At 49.1% G+C, this 16,656-nt stretch overlaps 1 protein-coding gene across 2 annotated transcripts in view; it reads right to left on the reverse strand.

The window, feature by feature from the left end:
- Nucleotides 1-1,371: 1,371 nt before the first annotated feature.
- Nucleotides 1,372-16,656, reverse strand: part of UXS1 (UDP-glucuronate decarboxylase 1) — an 84,390-nt gene continuing 69,105 nt past the window's right edge. For both annotated transcript variants that reach the window (XM_082743805.1, XM_082743806.1), the window contains exons 11-15: nucleotides 12,035-12,078; nucleotides 8,604-8,664; nucleotides 6,395-6,452; nucleotides 4,401-4,504; nucleotides 1,372-2,254 (exon numbers count right to left, since the gene is read on the reverse strand). In XM_082743805.1, coding sequence (XP_082599931.1) covers nucleotides 2,123-2,254; nucleotides 4,401-4,504; nucleotides 6,395-6,452; nucleotides 8,604-8,664; nucleotides 12,035-12,078 — 399 coding nt within the window. In that variant the 3' untranslated portion in view covers nucleotides 1,372-2,122. The remainder of the gene's footprint in view (nucleotides 2,255-4,400; nucleotides 4,505-6,394; nucleotides 6,453-8,603; nucleotides 8,665-12,034; nucleotides 12,079-16,656) is intronic.

Consider the following 16,656-nt stretch of genomic DNA (forward strand, 5'->3'; position numbering starts at 1 on the left):
AAGACACACCACGGCTCATGGAGCAGCCTTAGAGCCAGGCTCACTGCTGAAGAGCAGGCAGGTGAAATCCAGCAGGTTCTGACTCTGTGATGTGCACCTTGCTTGAGCTCACTCACTGTCACTGAAAGAAGAGGTGATGTACCCCAGCGGTGACGCTCAGGTCAGGAGCCAGTCCTGAAATGCAGGGGGCACCGTCATCTAACCAGCCACCTGTCCCTCCCCAGGCTCCCTCAGTACCACTCTCCTCTCTCCCTGGGACAGTCATGCACTCAATCCAAAGCTCATGTTATTTCCCTGGATGTATTGCCCTTTTCCTTAGGGGGAATTACACCCTACGCACCCCCCTTCCCCTTCTTCCTTGTTCCCTGAAAACTTTTATGAAAATCATGGGGACGAAAGTCAAAAGGACTCCAGCATTCTAGACATGAGCAAATAACAAGATAAGAGAATTCCGAACCCCAGGGCTTTTGGGTACCCCCAAACTGCTCCGCCCAGGTTAAGATTAGAAAAGTTCCCTCCAGGTCTCTGCTCATTCTGCGATGTCTGGACGCTCCCAAACTTCTCAGCTCTGTTCTCCTCTGCCCAGTAAATGGTGTATCGCACAGTTGGGGACACAATAATGACAATTAAAATAAGAAACCTTCTGTGAATCCTCTTTCACACAATGTCTGATCGAGCAACAATCCCAAGCTCCAGAATCTTCTGGGGAATTTAGCATGACAAATAAAACAAAACCACAGCTTCCTTGGCCTGGACTCAGCAATTCTGACAGGAAAAACATGTCCAATTAAAAAAAAAAAAAATAATCCCCAAGTGATTACGAAGGGCAGGCGAGTCTGGCTTACCCTGGCTGGTTATGCAAACAGGCATTCTGTTTAACTGCTCAGGTTCTCCTGGTGCCAGGTCAGGCTCTGTTGCTGCCGTGCAGAGCCAGCTGGCTTGGAAAATGCAGTGGCTTGAACTCCCTGCATTGTTCTCCCATTTATTCCAAAATGAGTATGAAAATCCTAATGCAAGAGCTTGAAAGAATTCTTAATGAAAGCAAAAGCTCTCAAAGTTTTCTCTCAATGTGCCTCGTTTACAGATTTTATAACAAATGGCCCTTCTTTTTCTCCATCTGCTCTGTGCTGCCAGGGAAGGACATGCAGCGATTCAAACCCTGGGTGGGACTGGAAAAGTCTCTCCACGCAGCAGTGAAGATGATACGCAGATTCAGCCTCAGGAGCAGAGCAGTGCTTTTAACACCCACTCATCAAGTTACCTATACCAGCCTGGATGTTTTCGGAGTTTTCCTTTAAATTCTACAGTATTTTTTTCAGCAATCCAACAATACACTGAGCAAAGCAGAGAGCCAACCTTTAAAACTACCAGTGTGTTCCAATATTTTATTAAAATAGCATATTTAACCACTTTTAACCAAGAATACGTTAACTTTGTCCCCCCACCCCCGCCCCAAATACGCAGCACAACAGTAGTGATTTCAAATATCCTTGATTGTGATAACCAACGGAAGTATTTCAAAGTCAAGTTTGCAACTAAAACCTAGATCTTGGAAAAATTCTGAATTAAAGGAAACATAAAGCTCTCAAACAGAATTCTTTAATCTGCCTGAAGAATAAATGCCGGTGTGTCACCCACCTGACAATCCTGCTAAATTTTTTGTTTGTTTGTTTGTTTTTGTCTTTATGCATAGTATAATGTCTCATTTATAAGTACCCACTTTTATAAATAAAATTGGCATTTTTCACCCCATTTAATGTTCCTTTTCAGCTTCACAAAGAAACCAGTAAATAAAACTGTCAATGACAGTCACGACATATGCTCTCATAGCAAGATAAAAAACGTGAAAATACGCAAAGATGCATCTACCCTATTTTACATAAAAAGACAGATTTTAAAAAGTGCAAGGCAAAATTTGCAGTTTTCTGAGGGGAGTTTTTAGGCACATCCATTTCTTTAAAGCAAGCTTCTGAATGAAATTCCAGTTTGTTCTTCATGACACCTGTTTAAGTCTTTCTTTAACAAAAAAAAAAAAAAAAAAAAAAAAAAGGAAAAGAAAAAAGAAAAAAAGTACATCCCATCAAGTGTGAAACGGGATCTCCCGTCCCGATAAGTGAGGTTTTCAGTTATGGCGTGTCCGTCCTTTTTTTATCCTTGCGGGCTTTGGTTTGGGGATGTATTGATTATTTGCCTGGTACTCGAGTTCTTTACGGAAGTAGTGGATGGCTTTGTTTAAACCTTCTTCCAGTGGGACCTGTTTAAAGAGAAGGGGGGGAAGGGGAGACAAGGTCACTGATGCAGGAAACGCCAGACATCCCCGGGGCTTCGCAGGAAGAAGTGCTGACGAGTGCTCTGCCCTCAGCAGAGGCACTCACAGCAACGCGGGAGGCTCACACGGCATCGCGGCTCGCCAGGAGAAGGTCCTGCCAAAGCTGCTTTCAGAACGCACTGGGCGATTTGACAAATGACACCCCTGACGGACAGAAGACAGGCTCTCATTCCCAAAGACCATGAACTACCTCTTGCTGATTTGGGGTCTATCCAGTTTGAATCAACCACAAAGAACGCCTGAAAAGAATGCCTGCGAGTGTGTGCTTTTCTTTCGGAAGGAAGTGTATGATGGAGGGAGGGTGCCTTCGGAAGCACCTGTGTGACCCACACACCTCACTCTCCCACGGGACCTAACAGACCAAGTCTGAGAAGAAGCTATGACGACACCATGGAAGCCCACAGGAAATCCCAACAGCTGCCCATGAGAACAAGGGGAAAAGTCGGGAGCGGAGCACTGCCAAGGGCCACCCGGAAACTGATGGGGGAGAAGGCTCTATCTGTTACCTTGATGGTGGTGATGGTTTCATGGGTAGAGAAATACATCAAAATTTACCCAAGTTGTACATTTTAATTACAGGCAGTTTGCTATATGAATTGGCCTCAACAGCACCATCAAAAAGACACAAATAGAAGAATCAGGATGGATATATGACTAAGTGCTTCTTTGGACAAGATCCCTCAGAAATTACTAATGAGCTGGAACTAGCAGGAAGAGAACTAGTGGTAGAGGCCTCATCTTCTAAATGTGTTAGAATGTTCCACATTGAAACTCCAGAACAATAAAAAACCTACATACTTCACTAAGACAAAAGCAACAGTTACTACATAGCGAGTGTGCATTTAGCTTTTCAAAAAATATGTTGTTTGAAACACGGGGCCTCTACTTATAAAAGGACCCATGGCAAATGCCTTCTCAAAATGAACACGTGCACTTGCTGCTGCTTTGTGTGGCGGGAGTTCTTGGGTATGGTCTGGGCGTGACCATATTTTTAGTGCATTTGACAGATCCTGTAGCCCTCAGATCCCTCAGAGCTGTAGTTCCAGGTTAAAAAAAGATCGGAATGGAACTCTCGAGTCCCTTTAAGACCCAACACTGTGGGAGTCCATTCATTTAGCTCTCTGGAGGGCAGCAGAAGAGAACATCTCAAAACACGACTGTGGGAGCTTTTTGGTATACGGACCACGCTGGGGTCAGGGTCTTGAACAAGTGCAGGGTGAGGCTCTCTCTGCACTCCTCTGACCTGTCAAGTCCAGAGACAGGCTATCCCAACAGAAACTCAGCTGTCCTGAGTCCCCTCCCAGAGGGGTCAACGACCAGGGAGCACTGACTCTCATAGCAGGGGAGGGCACTAGACACGGACACCAGGTACACCGTCACTGGCTCTCTCATCTCCCATCTGTTCTTCTAAGGGCCCATTCACCATTCTTAAAAATCATCTACTCTCCTTTAAAAGGACTACATACCCCTCATCCCTATTAAGATGGTATTTAAGCCTAATTCTTATGCCACCTCTTGAGTAACTTATGCTTCCCTGGGTATCTCCTGTTATCTACCTGCGGGATGCACACTACTCTTGGTGCATTTCCCCGCAGGCCACAAGGAGTCTAACTTAGTCTAGGAGCAACAGAAAGGTATGGAGGGTCACTGCTCCCTGGCCTATGGTGTCTCACCCTTCCAACCTGGAGTTCCGCCTTCCTGGGAACTGGGGTGACCCTGCTTGCCCCGGTTCCCACAGCAACCTCGCCCAGCCCTGCATGTCCAAGGACATCCTGGGCCAAGTGGAGACTGGCAGGTCAGTCAAGGTGACCCAGAGAGCACACGGCCATTGCCTGGGACACTTCTTTCACGGAGTAAGCCATGTGCGTGTGCAAGTTTACAAAAGCAGACTCCACAGTGGGCTCCCATGTCTCCATCACAGAATGAGTGAATGTGTGTCTCCTCACACAAAATGAGAAGCCACAGAACAGGCTGGAGAAAGCCCTGCATCCTGTCTGCCCAAGCACGCTAGTGTCTGCAAGGACCTGTCGTGGGCCTTTGTCGATGGGACAGCACGGGGCCCTGCACTCACCACCGGCTCCCACGCCAGCATCATCTTCGCTTTTCTGATGTCTGGTTTTCTTTTCTGTGGGTCATCCTGGGCTTCTGAGAGAAACTGAATCTCACTTCCACTACCTGCATTAAGAGAAAAGAAAGGTAAGTGAAGCACAAACCACTCCAGGTGGGGACTTTCACTGTAATCCTCAAAGTGAAACCCCCTCAGGCAGTGAACAAGGCTGCCTTGTTCACTGCCTGGAGGGGACAGAATGCATTTCCCACGTAGCCACTGAGTCACATGGGGGACTGGACCTCTGGCCCCAAGAGAACTGGGTAAGAGGCAGTCACTCCCGAGGAAAAGGGCAGGGCTCCCTAGCTGCCGGCTCCCGGGCGGACCACCCATCATCAACTAACACAGCAGGCATGCGCACAGAGCCAGACTCCAAGTCAGTAAAAGTGGCAAATGTCATGTGCAGTCACCTGTGATGACGATGGCCCGAGGGAGCCACACCTGAGGCAGTCATGCACTGCAGGAGCCCCTGGTCTGGAAGTGGCTTGTCATCTTGTTTAACCAAGTAGAGAGCAGGAGGAAATGACCGTGGGCCAGTTCCTGGCTTATGCCTTATGGAAGACTTAACCCTTTCTGCACCTGCAGGTGGGAGCTCTGAGCCAACATGTAAGGTGTCCAGCTACCCTGCTGCAGAGACCACGTGCAGCAGGACACAGAGCCTGGCTTGTCCAGCATCCTAGCGGGGCCCAGACCCTGCTGGCCAGCAGAAGGAAGCCACGTGAGGGACCACCAGCAAAGACCTGAAGGAGAAACCCCCCAGCGAGGCCAGCCCTGAGCACAGAACCACAGAAAACACAGCAGTTGCTATTGTAAGCCTCTGCAGTTCAGGGTGGCATGCTACTCAGCCTTTCATAGAAGCACAGTGATTATTAATGCCTGAGGATCTTATCAAGATGCAGATTCTGATCCGGAAGACACAGGTGGGGTGTGTGATTCTGCATTTCTAACAAGCGTCTAGGTGACGCCAAAGATGCTAGCCCCGGCTCCCCACTAGGGGTAGAGGTTTTGGATAGCCTAGTTCCTGGACAAACTGTTATCTGAGCACATCCCTGCCTTACCTGGGATGAGACAGGTAGACCCAGAGTGGGAAAGGGAGTGTCTTGGGGAGGCTGCTGGGGTGACACAATTTATGACTGAGGAAGACCAGCCCCCTTCCTGTCCAAGTGTCCAGAGCTGATAAGAACATGCTGGTAGATGACAGCTCCGAGTCAGGAAGGACAGCCCCGAAGAATCAACTCAGCTGAGCAGGGGTGTGGGCAAGCAGAACGTCCTCCATCAGGCTTACCCCAGTCTAGTCTAGGGAGCCACACTCCAATCTGGTTGTGTCCTATATCAAACGTCTTGATCAACCATGGAAAACAAAGCACCCTCCCCAAGAGCCAGACTTCCCAGAGCTCTAGTAAGCCTGCTGACGTGACGAAGGGCTCACCCCGCGTGTATGTGCAACACGAGGGCTGTCTGAAACACACAAACTTCTTACGACTTTCAGAGCCCGCCCCTGGGGTTACTCCAGTGTCTACACTGCTGCCAACATGTCACGGCCATGTTGGCTGGCACTGCCAAGAACTGCCAACAGATTCCATCAGAAACACACAAGCTGGTACTGGGTACCACTCCCGCTTAGCTCTTCGAAATCTCATTGTCATCACTGCCGATGTTTGGAAATCAAACACTTGTCACCTGTGTGGTGCGATCTACACAGTCCCACCTCAAACACCTAGAACAAATCTACTCCCACTCCACCCCCACCTGCTGAGGTGCTTGTGAACACAACCCAACCCCTGCATTGTTATCTTTCCATTACTTAATTAAAGAATCAGAAGACAATTAAGTATTCCTGATAAAGTTCTGCTTTTTATCCAATTCAATTAGCTCGTATTAATTACAAATTTTCTAATCAGGTTGTTATTAGCTGATAGGGTGAGTGCAGCCAATTTCATTCATTTGGTCTTACTTACCAACAAGGCTTTTAATTAACTGAGCAAACTCTAGGATTGTGTGTTCTTCCGGGTTCCCCTAAGGAAGAAATGGTTGCTGGTTATAAGTGTAATCACAACAGCAGAGACCGCCACGCAAACCACATGCATGTATTCCAAGCACCCACGGGCTGACTCCGGCATCTTGGAAAATCGGGAGGCTCCTGCCTCTTCGTTTCCTTGGGCACTTCCTGATCGGGATGATGACTGATCCACCCAGTGAAGGGCTAAACTGTGTCTGGTCCTGCTTTTGCCCTCTAGACGAAGTGTCTGTTGACAAGAATGCCCCTCGGCTAGGTCAGGAGCTTCTAATATGGACACACGGTACATGTACGGTACATGTGTGTACCAAGAGGCAGGTCAATTTCCGGATCTAACGTTACTGTAACTGCATTGTTACTCTGCATACAAGTTTAGGTCTGCAACATGAGCCCTCCTAAGACAATATAATTCCCTCAAGGTGCACTGTGTCAACAACTTAAGCAGTAACAGACTTGCAAACTTGCACGTGGGAGCAGTAAAGGAACTGAAATGCACTCGGCAGATGAGGGCTCCTGATAGCCAGAGAGAAAGCCTCCATGTGGTTTATAGTGTGAGCATGCCCTTAGGGGACATCAAAAAAAGCCATTTTTCTCCTTTCTTGCATCACACAAGACAGCAGCCACTTGCCCTCTTCCCTTCCCAATCCTGCTACTCTTACTGGCCACCCCCTCCCCCCTCGTAAGAGACCACCATCAAGTGTGACAAACAGGTGTCCCACATACGCTGCACTTCCAACTTCCTGGTAGGGCCCTGTGTCAAGGCCCCCTTGGAAAGAAAGAAGGAACCCAGTATCTAAAGAAAAGACTGTGGCTCCTTGGGGAGTGGGGGACATCACTGATAACACCCACATTTTAAAGGGCCTGGAGCAACAGCCACGTGAAGGTGGCATGGCCTTGACAGTGACAGCCAGGTAAATGCTCGGAAGAAACTGAGCCCAAGACATGTCTCATTCTATTTCTAATTTCATGTTTCTGGAGAAGTGCACAAAGAAGCGGTCAACAGCCCGACAAGGGAGTTACACCTCCACTTTCCTATTTCTTAAGAACTCCCTCCCAACTCAGTGAAAACGGATGCAACAGAACATGTTTCCAATTGCTGGTTACAGAGAGAGGTTTTTGAGTAAAGTGGTTTTGAGGAATCAGCAGGCATGGCCACCCCTGTGGACCTTAAAACCTTGTAGGAAGCCGGAGATGTGGTTTTTGGGAGAACCTGAAGCTGACTCCCAGGTTTGCCAAAGGGAGGGGATGGCTCCTGATACGCTAATGTCAGGGCCACTGGCAGGAGCAGAACATCTAGAATGATGGGCAGTCTGCACTGGACACTTCACGTTCTCAATCAGATGGAGTGAAGCTCTTCAGAGGACAGGGAGTGAGAGGGTAAGAGGACTCCAGACAAGAACACTAACTCTGGCCGAGAGCTGGGGAGGAGGAGACTCAGAGGGCATGACCCTGCCTTCCCAATCCTTGGGAAGTTACCCAACTGTGGCTGCACTGGACTAGCTTGAATGGCCCCCACCCTGAGAAGTAAGGCCAGTGGGTAGCTCACAGAGAACGAGATTTTAGTTCTAAATGTAAGGAAATGCTTCCTGCCGGTGAGAACTGGCCAGAGATAGAATAAAGTCCTTTGAAGAGACACACGTTCACCAAGCAATACAAGCGCATAGAAACATGGAGCAAAAGAACCTTACGATCCCTCCAACAGGGAGACTCTGGGGCCCTAGGAAGCCATGAAGGAAGAAGCAACAAAGGAGCCCCGAACAGGCGGCTGAACTACAGACATGATCAGAACCTGGGAAACGTTCTTAACCTCCTCGATCTAAAGCTCACTTAATTCTCAGGGAGATCAGATGACACTGAACAACAGAGAAAGGAATGCACACAAAAACCGTCTATAGACTGTCATCAAAGGTTTTTCACAAATGCTTAGACCCAGGCCCTTCAGGATGATGGTGATAAACACTCACGCATGCTGTGCAGACGTGCTACTCTTTGGCACACACGGATCTGGGGTTTCTCCCCCTCTACCATTCAGCAAGCAAACACACGCATGCAAATAAAGCAAAGGCTGCGGCTCTTCATGGTTTCATAAAAGCACGAAACTCCGCCCTGTTCCGGCGGGGGGTCGTGGTGGGAGGCGCGGCCATACTCACCAGGTTGACCGGGCTGCTGACGTTGCTGTTCATGAGAGCCACGAGGCCGTTCACCAGATCGCTGGAAGAGAACGGAAGGCTGGGTCAGGCACCGCCCGCCGCAGACCCGCGCCACCTCCCGGAAGAGAACCAAACCCCACATGGAAAGCCGATGCCAAAACAAAATCCTGCAAATAAGCGGGGTTGGGAATGCTCAGGTATTCATGGGTGATGATATGAGGTCTGGGATTCGCTCGCAGCGTGTGGGGTGTAGATGGCTAAACGGGAAACGGGAATGGAAGCGAAATGGGCAAGTTCTTTACTTCCGTCTATTTCTGAAACCCTTTAACGACCGAAGAATAGAAATAAAAGAGACAAACGCCCCCAAAAGATGGTGTTAATACAGCTTCTGATGTTTAAACGTGAGCCCACGTAGCTGGTCCATATGAAAAAGCAATGATTAAAAAAAAAACAACAACAGTTCTGACCCACTGAAATGAGTGCACTCCAGTATGTAATTCTCATACTGGTAAATCACAGATAAAGCCAAACAACACAGTGTTGAAATCAACCGGACCGCTGCTCCCTACGCCCTCACCTTCGATTCCCCCCTGAGCCCCCTGCCGCCCCCCGAGACTCCTCGCCACGGGACGGACGGCGATCTGGGTGTTTCAGATGAATCGTGACCGACGGGGCCATGGAGGTGAAGAGAAGTAAGCAAACGTTCGCTTACCAAGGTTTGGTTCTTATTTTCAGAGGCTTTTAAAGTGTGGCTCTGTCAAAAAAAAGTTACTTCGTAAAAATGACACCTCACTGCTGCTCACGAGCTTGTTCTCTACGTCTGCTTTCCGTCAGCCGTACTTCTCAGAAGGCTCTGAAAGCTCTGTTCTGCTGATCCAAACGCAGTCTGTGCTGAAACCTTCCCCTCCTCCTCCATTACCAGCAAGGAGCAGGTTGCTACAGTCAACTTCAAAACAGAACCTGTTTTTGCTTTCCTTTTTGTCCGAGAAAAAAAATTTGGGGGTGGGGTGGGATGGGATATTTGGCAAACAAATTGTTTTCTGAATTTTTGTTTCTGATGATTGGGTGTTTTAAGTGAACATCCCTAAAGTCCGTTCCAGTCTCATAGGTCAAGCACAGATTCGAGTAACTGCTGACTCCAGAGGACTTTTCTAGAAACCGGCAAAAAAAGTCACTTCATCACGATGGCAGTAATTAGTATTAGTAATTAGTAATTAGTACAACATGTCTCACATAGCACAAGTCTCTGCATATTCGTCAGAAGACATTAAAAGCTGCCATTCACCAGCATCCACAATCCATTTTAATATGGAAATGGGGGTGGGGCGGGCACAGCTTTTATATAATCTAAATGGCAACTTTTAAGGTCAAAATTGCATAGATCACACCCATTTAACCTGAAGCTCTTTAAAAGTGTCATTTTGACAAAGTGACTTTAAAAAAAAAAAAAAAAAAGGACAGCATGCCTTTGTTATGGGGATGAGGCTGTAACCTGCCCAGGAAAACATCAGACACAGTCATGCCGAGATGTGAATGCGTATGGTATGGTCACCAGGACCTCAGGAGCCGGGAAATGCCACTTCAAGGCAACTGTGGATTCTGGAAGCAGTTAACTTAGTGAGGGAACTGGAGACTCAGACATTGTGCACTTTTAACTACAAAATTAATTGTTTCTTAAAAAACCCCAGCTTCTTAAAACTAGCAAAACTGTACATTATCTCAGTGGAGTCCTGAATAACAAAACCAGGAAGTCGGGAAAGCTGTGCGAGCCTGGTCCGTCCTAGAAGCACCCGACGGCAGGGCGTGCACTGCAGGCATGTTTGCCCCTGAGCGGGGCTGTACAGAAACGTGACTTGATGCCTTGTCTTGGAGCACATGGTTCCCGGGGTAAGTGCCTTGAAATGAAAACAGCCCTAGAGGGATCCTGGTATTTTCTGGTTAAGTCTCTTCTTGAGATATTCAGACACCAAAGTGTGCCAGTTTTATTTTACCCCTGGGGTTTTGCGTCCTGCTTGGCAAGACACTCACGGCTGGGGAGGAAAAAACACTGACTGTGATATATGTTTATTCATAGCTTTCTTTCAGACTAAATGTGACGAATGACACTTTGGGGGGGAAAAATCCACAGTGGCTGCTTTAAATTTTAATTAATTAATTATTATTATTATTATTTGCTAGCAGTTCTTTTTCTCAAAGAGACTTCTCCCCTGGATTCTCGCATAATCCGACAGAAGTCTACGTGGTCGCTGTGGCTGAGGTGGCCCAGAGGTGCACCGCCACTGCACCACTTCACGGTTACAGGACCCTGGGGTGGCCTCAGGACACAGCAGGAGCAGCATTTTCCAACTGACAGGCATTCCTGGGTATTTATGTTACAAGGTGAAAACACAGAACTGGATTTTACAATGATTCAGGTTATCAGAAACCTGTACAGAATTCATAGTAACAGTGTCATGGGGGGAAATATTTTGTTCTATGCAAGTGATTATAGTGATATAGTTTATATAAACTCTTTTCCCAGAACTCAAACTGCATTTTAAAATGTCACCAACTGGGGCGCCTGGGTGGCTCAGTGGGTTAAGCCGCTGCCTTCGGCTCAGGTCATGATCTCAGGGTCCTGGGATCGAGTCCCGAATCGGGCTCTCTGCTCAGCAGGGAGCCTGCTTCCTCCTCTCTCTCTCTGTCTGTCTTTTGCCTACTTGTGATCTCTCTCTGTCAAATAAATAAATAAAATCTTTAAAAAAAAATTTAAATGTCACCAACTGAACTGACCAACAAGCACACGAGATTTAGGAGGGTTAATGAGAAAAGGATAATAATTATCACCGTGACTATGAGAAGAGGTTCTCAACTCTATTTTTATCCGCGTAAAATCTCATCCACATAAAATCTGACATGAGAACGGTCTACATTATCTTTCCCTTAATGAGGACAATCTCCCCCGCCCCAGAAAGCCACTTTTAAAGTGGGTCTGACTTCAGCACCTGTAGGTTTGCTGGGCTTATATTAAGGACAGCTATCCAACTGGTGTGATCTGGAATCAAGTCGCCCTCAGAAACTGGGCAAGTTTCCCTAAGAAACACTAGGGGGCAGTAAAAGATCAGCACATGAGTCATAAATGGCACAGACTTACATGTACACCTTATTTTTTTTTTTTTTTTTTTTTTTTAAAGATTTTAGGTAATCTCTACACCCAACCTGGGGCTTGGACTCACAACCCAGAACTGCATGCTCCAGCAGCTGAGTCAGGCAGGAGCCCCTAAAATTTTACCTTTTAAACAGAGAACCCTAAGGGCTTTCCCACCTGAAAATTAAAATGGACTTTTAACCATGCCATGGTAGAGATGCGAAAATAATGCACATATCCAACAGATGTGGGCCGTCTGGTCTGCGCCACCTGCCGGAAGCCGTGTGGAGGCCAGCTGCCTTACCTGACGTACTGGAACGCCCTCGTCTGCGACCCGGACCCATACACCTAGGAGGAGAGCAACAGTTAAGCCTCCAGAGAAAGCCACACCGTCATGGGAAAACGAGGTTCCTTAAAACTCCAGGGGCACAGACTGACCTCAGAACTGAGGCCTAAGGGCCAGTGATGCCACAATTCACTCGATACTTCTGAGTTATGCCCCGAGAGTGGGACAGTGCGTGCATCCACGTTCCGGTCTGTCTTCCAAGTCAGTAGTGGAAGGAGTTGGCATCTGTTACGGTCTTAGGACGTGGCGGGGATCATGTTAGCCCAGAAGGGTGACAGACGCACATGCAAGCAGGAGGCAATACCTAGAACCTGAGTCCTATACCCTGACTGCCCATCAGAACAGTTGGGCTCTCAGACTAGCCCAGAATCTCTAGGGAGGAGGCGGTGGGCATCTTGGTACTTGGACAGCCCTGGATGAGTCTAACATGCAGCCGAGTCTGAGACGACCAGGAAACTGGACAGGAGACGAGGTGAGGGAAGGAAGGAAGGCCCTTGTGCTCCACTTATGTCCCCTGTATGTTGCCACGTCTCCACGCCTGAACTCAGGTCCTTTCCTCCACAGACCTCTTGTCTAAATGTTCTCTCCTGGTGGCACTTCTCTGGCTCATTCCGCCAGCCAGAATGAAGGGCCCTGTTCTCTGTGCTCAGCCATCCTCCCCTCCTCCAGACTCTGTCACTCATACTCGCTTCCCACGGTGAACTCTGGGGACAGGCACGGTGTCCGATTCATCTGCACCCCAGGCACCCCACATACCACCAACGCTCCACAAACACGTACTGAACAACAATTTTGTGGGGTCTGCAGTGTATGCCACTTGCTTAGAATGGAGAGACTGAGGCAGAGGGTCTTTGAGGCGCTCCTTCACCCTTACAGAGAAGGAAGGAGCCAGGGGATTTTTGTTTGCTGGCTTGCACTGGTGGAAAGGGAGCAGCAGGGAGGAAGGACTGCCTTCTAGAATATCCTGAAATCCATGCCTAGAACAGAACAACACTGGTGCCTCCTGTCACTGGCCACCTGATGCCAAAGAGGAGCCAGATGCCAACAGCTCTAAAGCACATACCAGCCCCCAGTGGCCTTGCTCTCCAAGAAGGCTCCCTAGGAGCTCAGGTCACCAGACCGGAGAAGCAAATGGGAAGGAACAGGAAAGGGAAGAAAAAAATGCCTCATAGGCACCCGCTGCCTTTTTCATTTTTTTAAAAGCAGGTTTGGAAGGCTACTTTTGTTATTTTTTTTTTTTTTTTAAGATTTTATTTATTTGACACAGGGGTTGGGGGGTTGAGAGCAAGCACAAGCAGAGGGAGAAGCAGGCTCCCCACTGAGCAGGAGCCCAATGCCGGACTTGATCCCAGGACCCTGGGATCATGACCTAAACCAAAGAGAGATGCCCAACCGACTGAGCCACCCAGGAGTCCAGGCTGCTTTTGTTATCTTAATAAGCGTTCACATATACACCAATGTCATAGGGGCATCGGCTTTACCTACTTAGGCAGAGGCCCCCCCGCAAGAAGAGGCTGAAGAACTGACTTACAGAGGCTTCTGTCTGCAAGACACAAGTGCAACAGCCAAACTCCGCACAGGAACACTGAAGAAAGGTGAACAAGCCTCTCAGAAGCACACTCATCCTTCCTTGGCAGTTCTGCCGGAAGCCCACTGCCTGGTCTTGCTAACCCTTCTGATACCTTTGGGTAAGTCAGAAAGGAAACCACAGACCCAGTAAGTAGGAAGGAGGATTGGGGTGGGGGAGGTCTGCCCACCACTGCATCATCCTGGAAATCCACCTGCACCTGAGGAGCCCTGCAGGTGGGATACCTGTGTTATTTTCTGTACAACTTTGTTACAGATAAGGTCACGAGAGCTCTGAGCACTGCAGCACCCAGCGTCCAGGAGAGAAAACCTACCGTGACTCCAAGTTCAGGAATCTCTTCCTCACCCCCTGCATCAATAACTTCAGAACCGCCTGTAGCTCCAGCTGTCAACTGTGGCCCATGGCAAGCTGGCACTGAGCCATTCTTCCGTCTCATTATAAAGCATCAGATCTGGGCGATACCCATCAGCAGCCTGGTGTACATCATCCTTAACCCACAGGTGTCTGGGTGTAGAGCTATGCTTCTGGCATGGACCTGCCGTTCCTGGGTGTGCTTAGGGTCCCTGAGGACTCCTAAGACAGACTCCTCTGTCTCCTTTCTTTGCACCTTCCCACCATGCCTGGCCAGGGGGTCTGCGGCTGTGGGCTGCCAGCATTCACAGAGAGCCCACTGCCCTTGCAGAGCAACAATGAAGGCTTGGTGTTAGCTCCCATCAGGCCTCCAAGCTATGATGCCCGGGAGCTGAGCCCACAAACATGCAGGGGCAGCGCTCCGTCCCATCGGATGTGTCAGAAGGAACATGACTCAGTGCTGTGTGCTGGCTGAGCCCACAGCCAGGGGGAAGTGAGAGGGCTGCCAGGGTTAGGACTCTGAAGAATCACCTTCTCAATGAAAGGAACAAGAGAATCATGCTGGTGACATTCAGTGGCTTGAATGTCACAAACTGTCAGAGACCCAGAGGGTTAGTCTTATACTGGGAAGCCCCAAAAAACTCCAGAAGACTGAATTAATTGGCGTTTGTGGAGGGTTTCACACAGCTGCCTTGTTCCAAGCGTCCTTCTGGGTGGGAGGCGGCGGGGTGGGTGGGGAGTGATGTCCAGAGGGCCAGGCTGTGTTCAGGCACCCCTCACTACCTGACAACATCGTCACAAGGCTTGAGGGACCTAGAGCTGAACTGCAGGCAGCCGTCGACAGGGGAAGCTCAGGCTGCTCCCTTCAGGTCCAGGGACTAAAGGCCCTTAGGAGCACCTTTTGCAGATATCCTGCACAGGAGGCGGCACAAGGAGAACTGCAGGGGAGCACCACAGGGGAGCACAGAGAGCATCACAGGGAGCTTCCCCGGGAGCATAGGGAACATGGAGGGAGGAAGGGGCGGGGAGGCATGGGGAGTACTGTAGGTCAGCATGGGGAGCACTATGCCAACCCCATCCCCACAGCTGGGCCTCAAGTGCCTCCATGAATGACGGCCCAAAGTTAGGGATCACTTCCAATACCACAATGCAGATACAAAGGGTAAATAAGATGTAGACTTTGGTCTAAAAAGTATGGTTTCTCCAAAATCTCCCTCTAGAAAATACAGCAAGGCTTTTTTAAAAGATACAGACCATGACTCAAACCCCAATTCTATCACATCTGGAAAAATTCACCTCAATCAAGTTGTTCTCTCTCATCTGCAAACTGGAATAAGTCACGATAAGGTGATGAGACAGAATTAAACCATAATGCTCACACGGGTACCCATGCACGAGGGCTTTGACTGAATGGTGAACTCCCGTCTCTTCAAAATATACTTAATGAGCTAGTTCGCCCTGAACCGTACCATCTATTTTCTAGACCTTGTAAATGAGAACACAGTATTTTCTGAGCTTCTGTGTGCTCAAGCTCAAGTATATAGCTTCTGTGTGTGACTTGCAGGACTCAGCAAAATCCTTCCGGAGTGACCCTGACAGACCTCTGTGACTCAAGATGCGGGGACAGGCCCAAAGAATGAAATCTGCCCTGAGGTAAAATAACAAAGGGCTTCAGGAAAAAGCAGCTGGAAGGCAAGTGATGACAGTAACCCCCCTTGGAAAAGGAAAGGTGCGACACTGAGGGGCCATGATAGAGGTCTTTAGGCTTGGAAAGAACATGCTGGAAACAGAGCAGGAAAGGATGGATGGACCTCCCTATTCTCCTCCCTTGCTAAATTAAACCAAGTGTTCCCGAAGTGGGGCTGGACTGAGAGTCACGACACATGGCCCCCTCCTTCAGAACTTCTCCACAGAGCCGTCTGACAGAAAGTGATGCCATCTCAATGGGACAGCAAAGGATGAAGGGTGAGCGGCTTCATCAAAACACTGAGGGGACACGGAATTCTGTGTGACAAGAGGGACCACACATTTCTGAAAGGCCTCCCTGAGGACTCCTGCCACCAGAGGCGCCTAGAGAAGATGAAATGCGGCATGTTTTGGACTAGCTGCGGCCCTGCACAGTACCAGCCACCCGGCTCCTTGGTCCCCGGCAACGAGGCGACAACACATGAGTTATCACCTGCTGCCCACAATGGGTGCTTTCTTGGGCGGGCCCACCTGACCCCGGGGCCCTGGCTGCTGCCCAGGAGGCAGGCAGTCAAGAAGCCTCAGAAGGCTTTTACCAGTTTGCCCTGCAAACAAAGCAGCTCTGGTTGAGGAGAGTTAGTGAGGGCAGTGGCTAAGAAAGCTCCGGGAGCGTCCCTGAGGGTGAGGAATTCTCCACCAAGCAGCTGGGCTGCAGAAACGCTTGGGACCCAAACAGCAGGCAGAAGGGGACATGGATGAGGGGGGCAGCTTCGCCTTGCAGTCACACTACGACCACTGCTTCCAGAAGAAGCCCCAGAGCACTTGTGCTCCTCAAAAAGGCCAGCGGCCACTATAGACCCAATCCTCAGCTTGACCAGCATTTATCACTGCTGCCTGGGTGCCAGGGACCCTCCTGGCAGCTGGGGACACAGCCATGAATGAAACCAGTTCGTGA

Source organism: Mustela nivalis, assembly GCF_964662115.1.
Source record: "Mustela nivalis genome assembly, chromosome: 8".
Taxonomy (NCBI): domain Eukaryota; kingdom Metazoa; phylum Chordata; class Mammalia; order Carnivora; family Mustelidae; genus Mustela; species Mustela nivalis.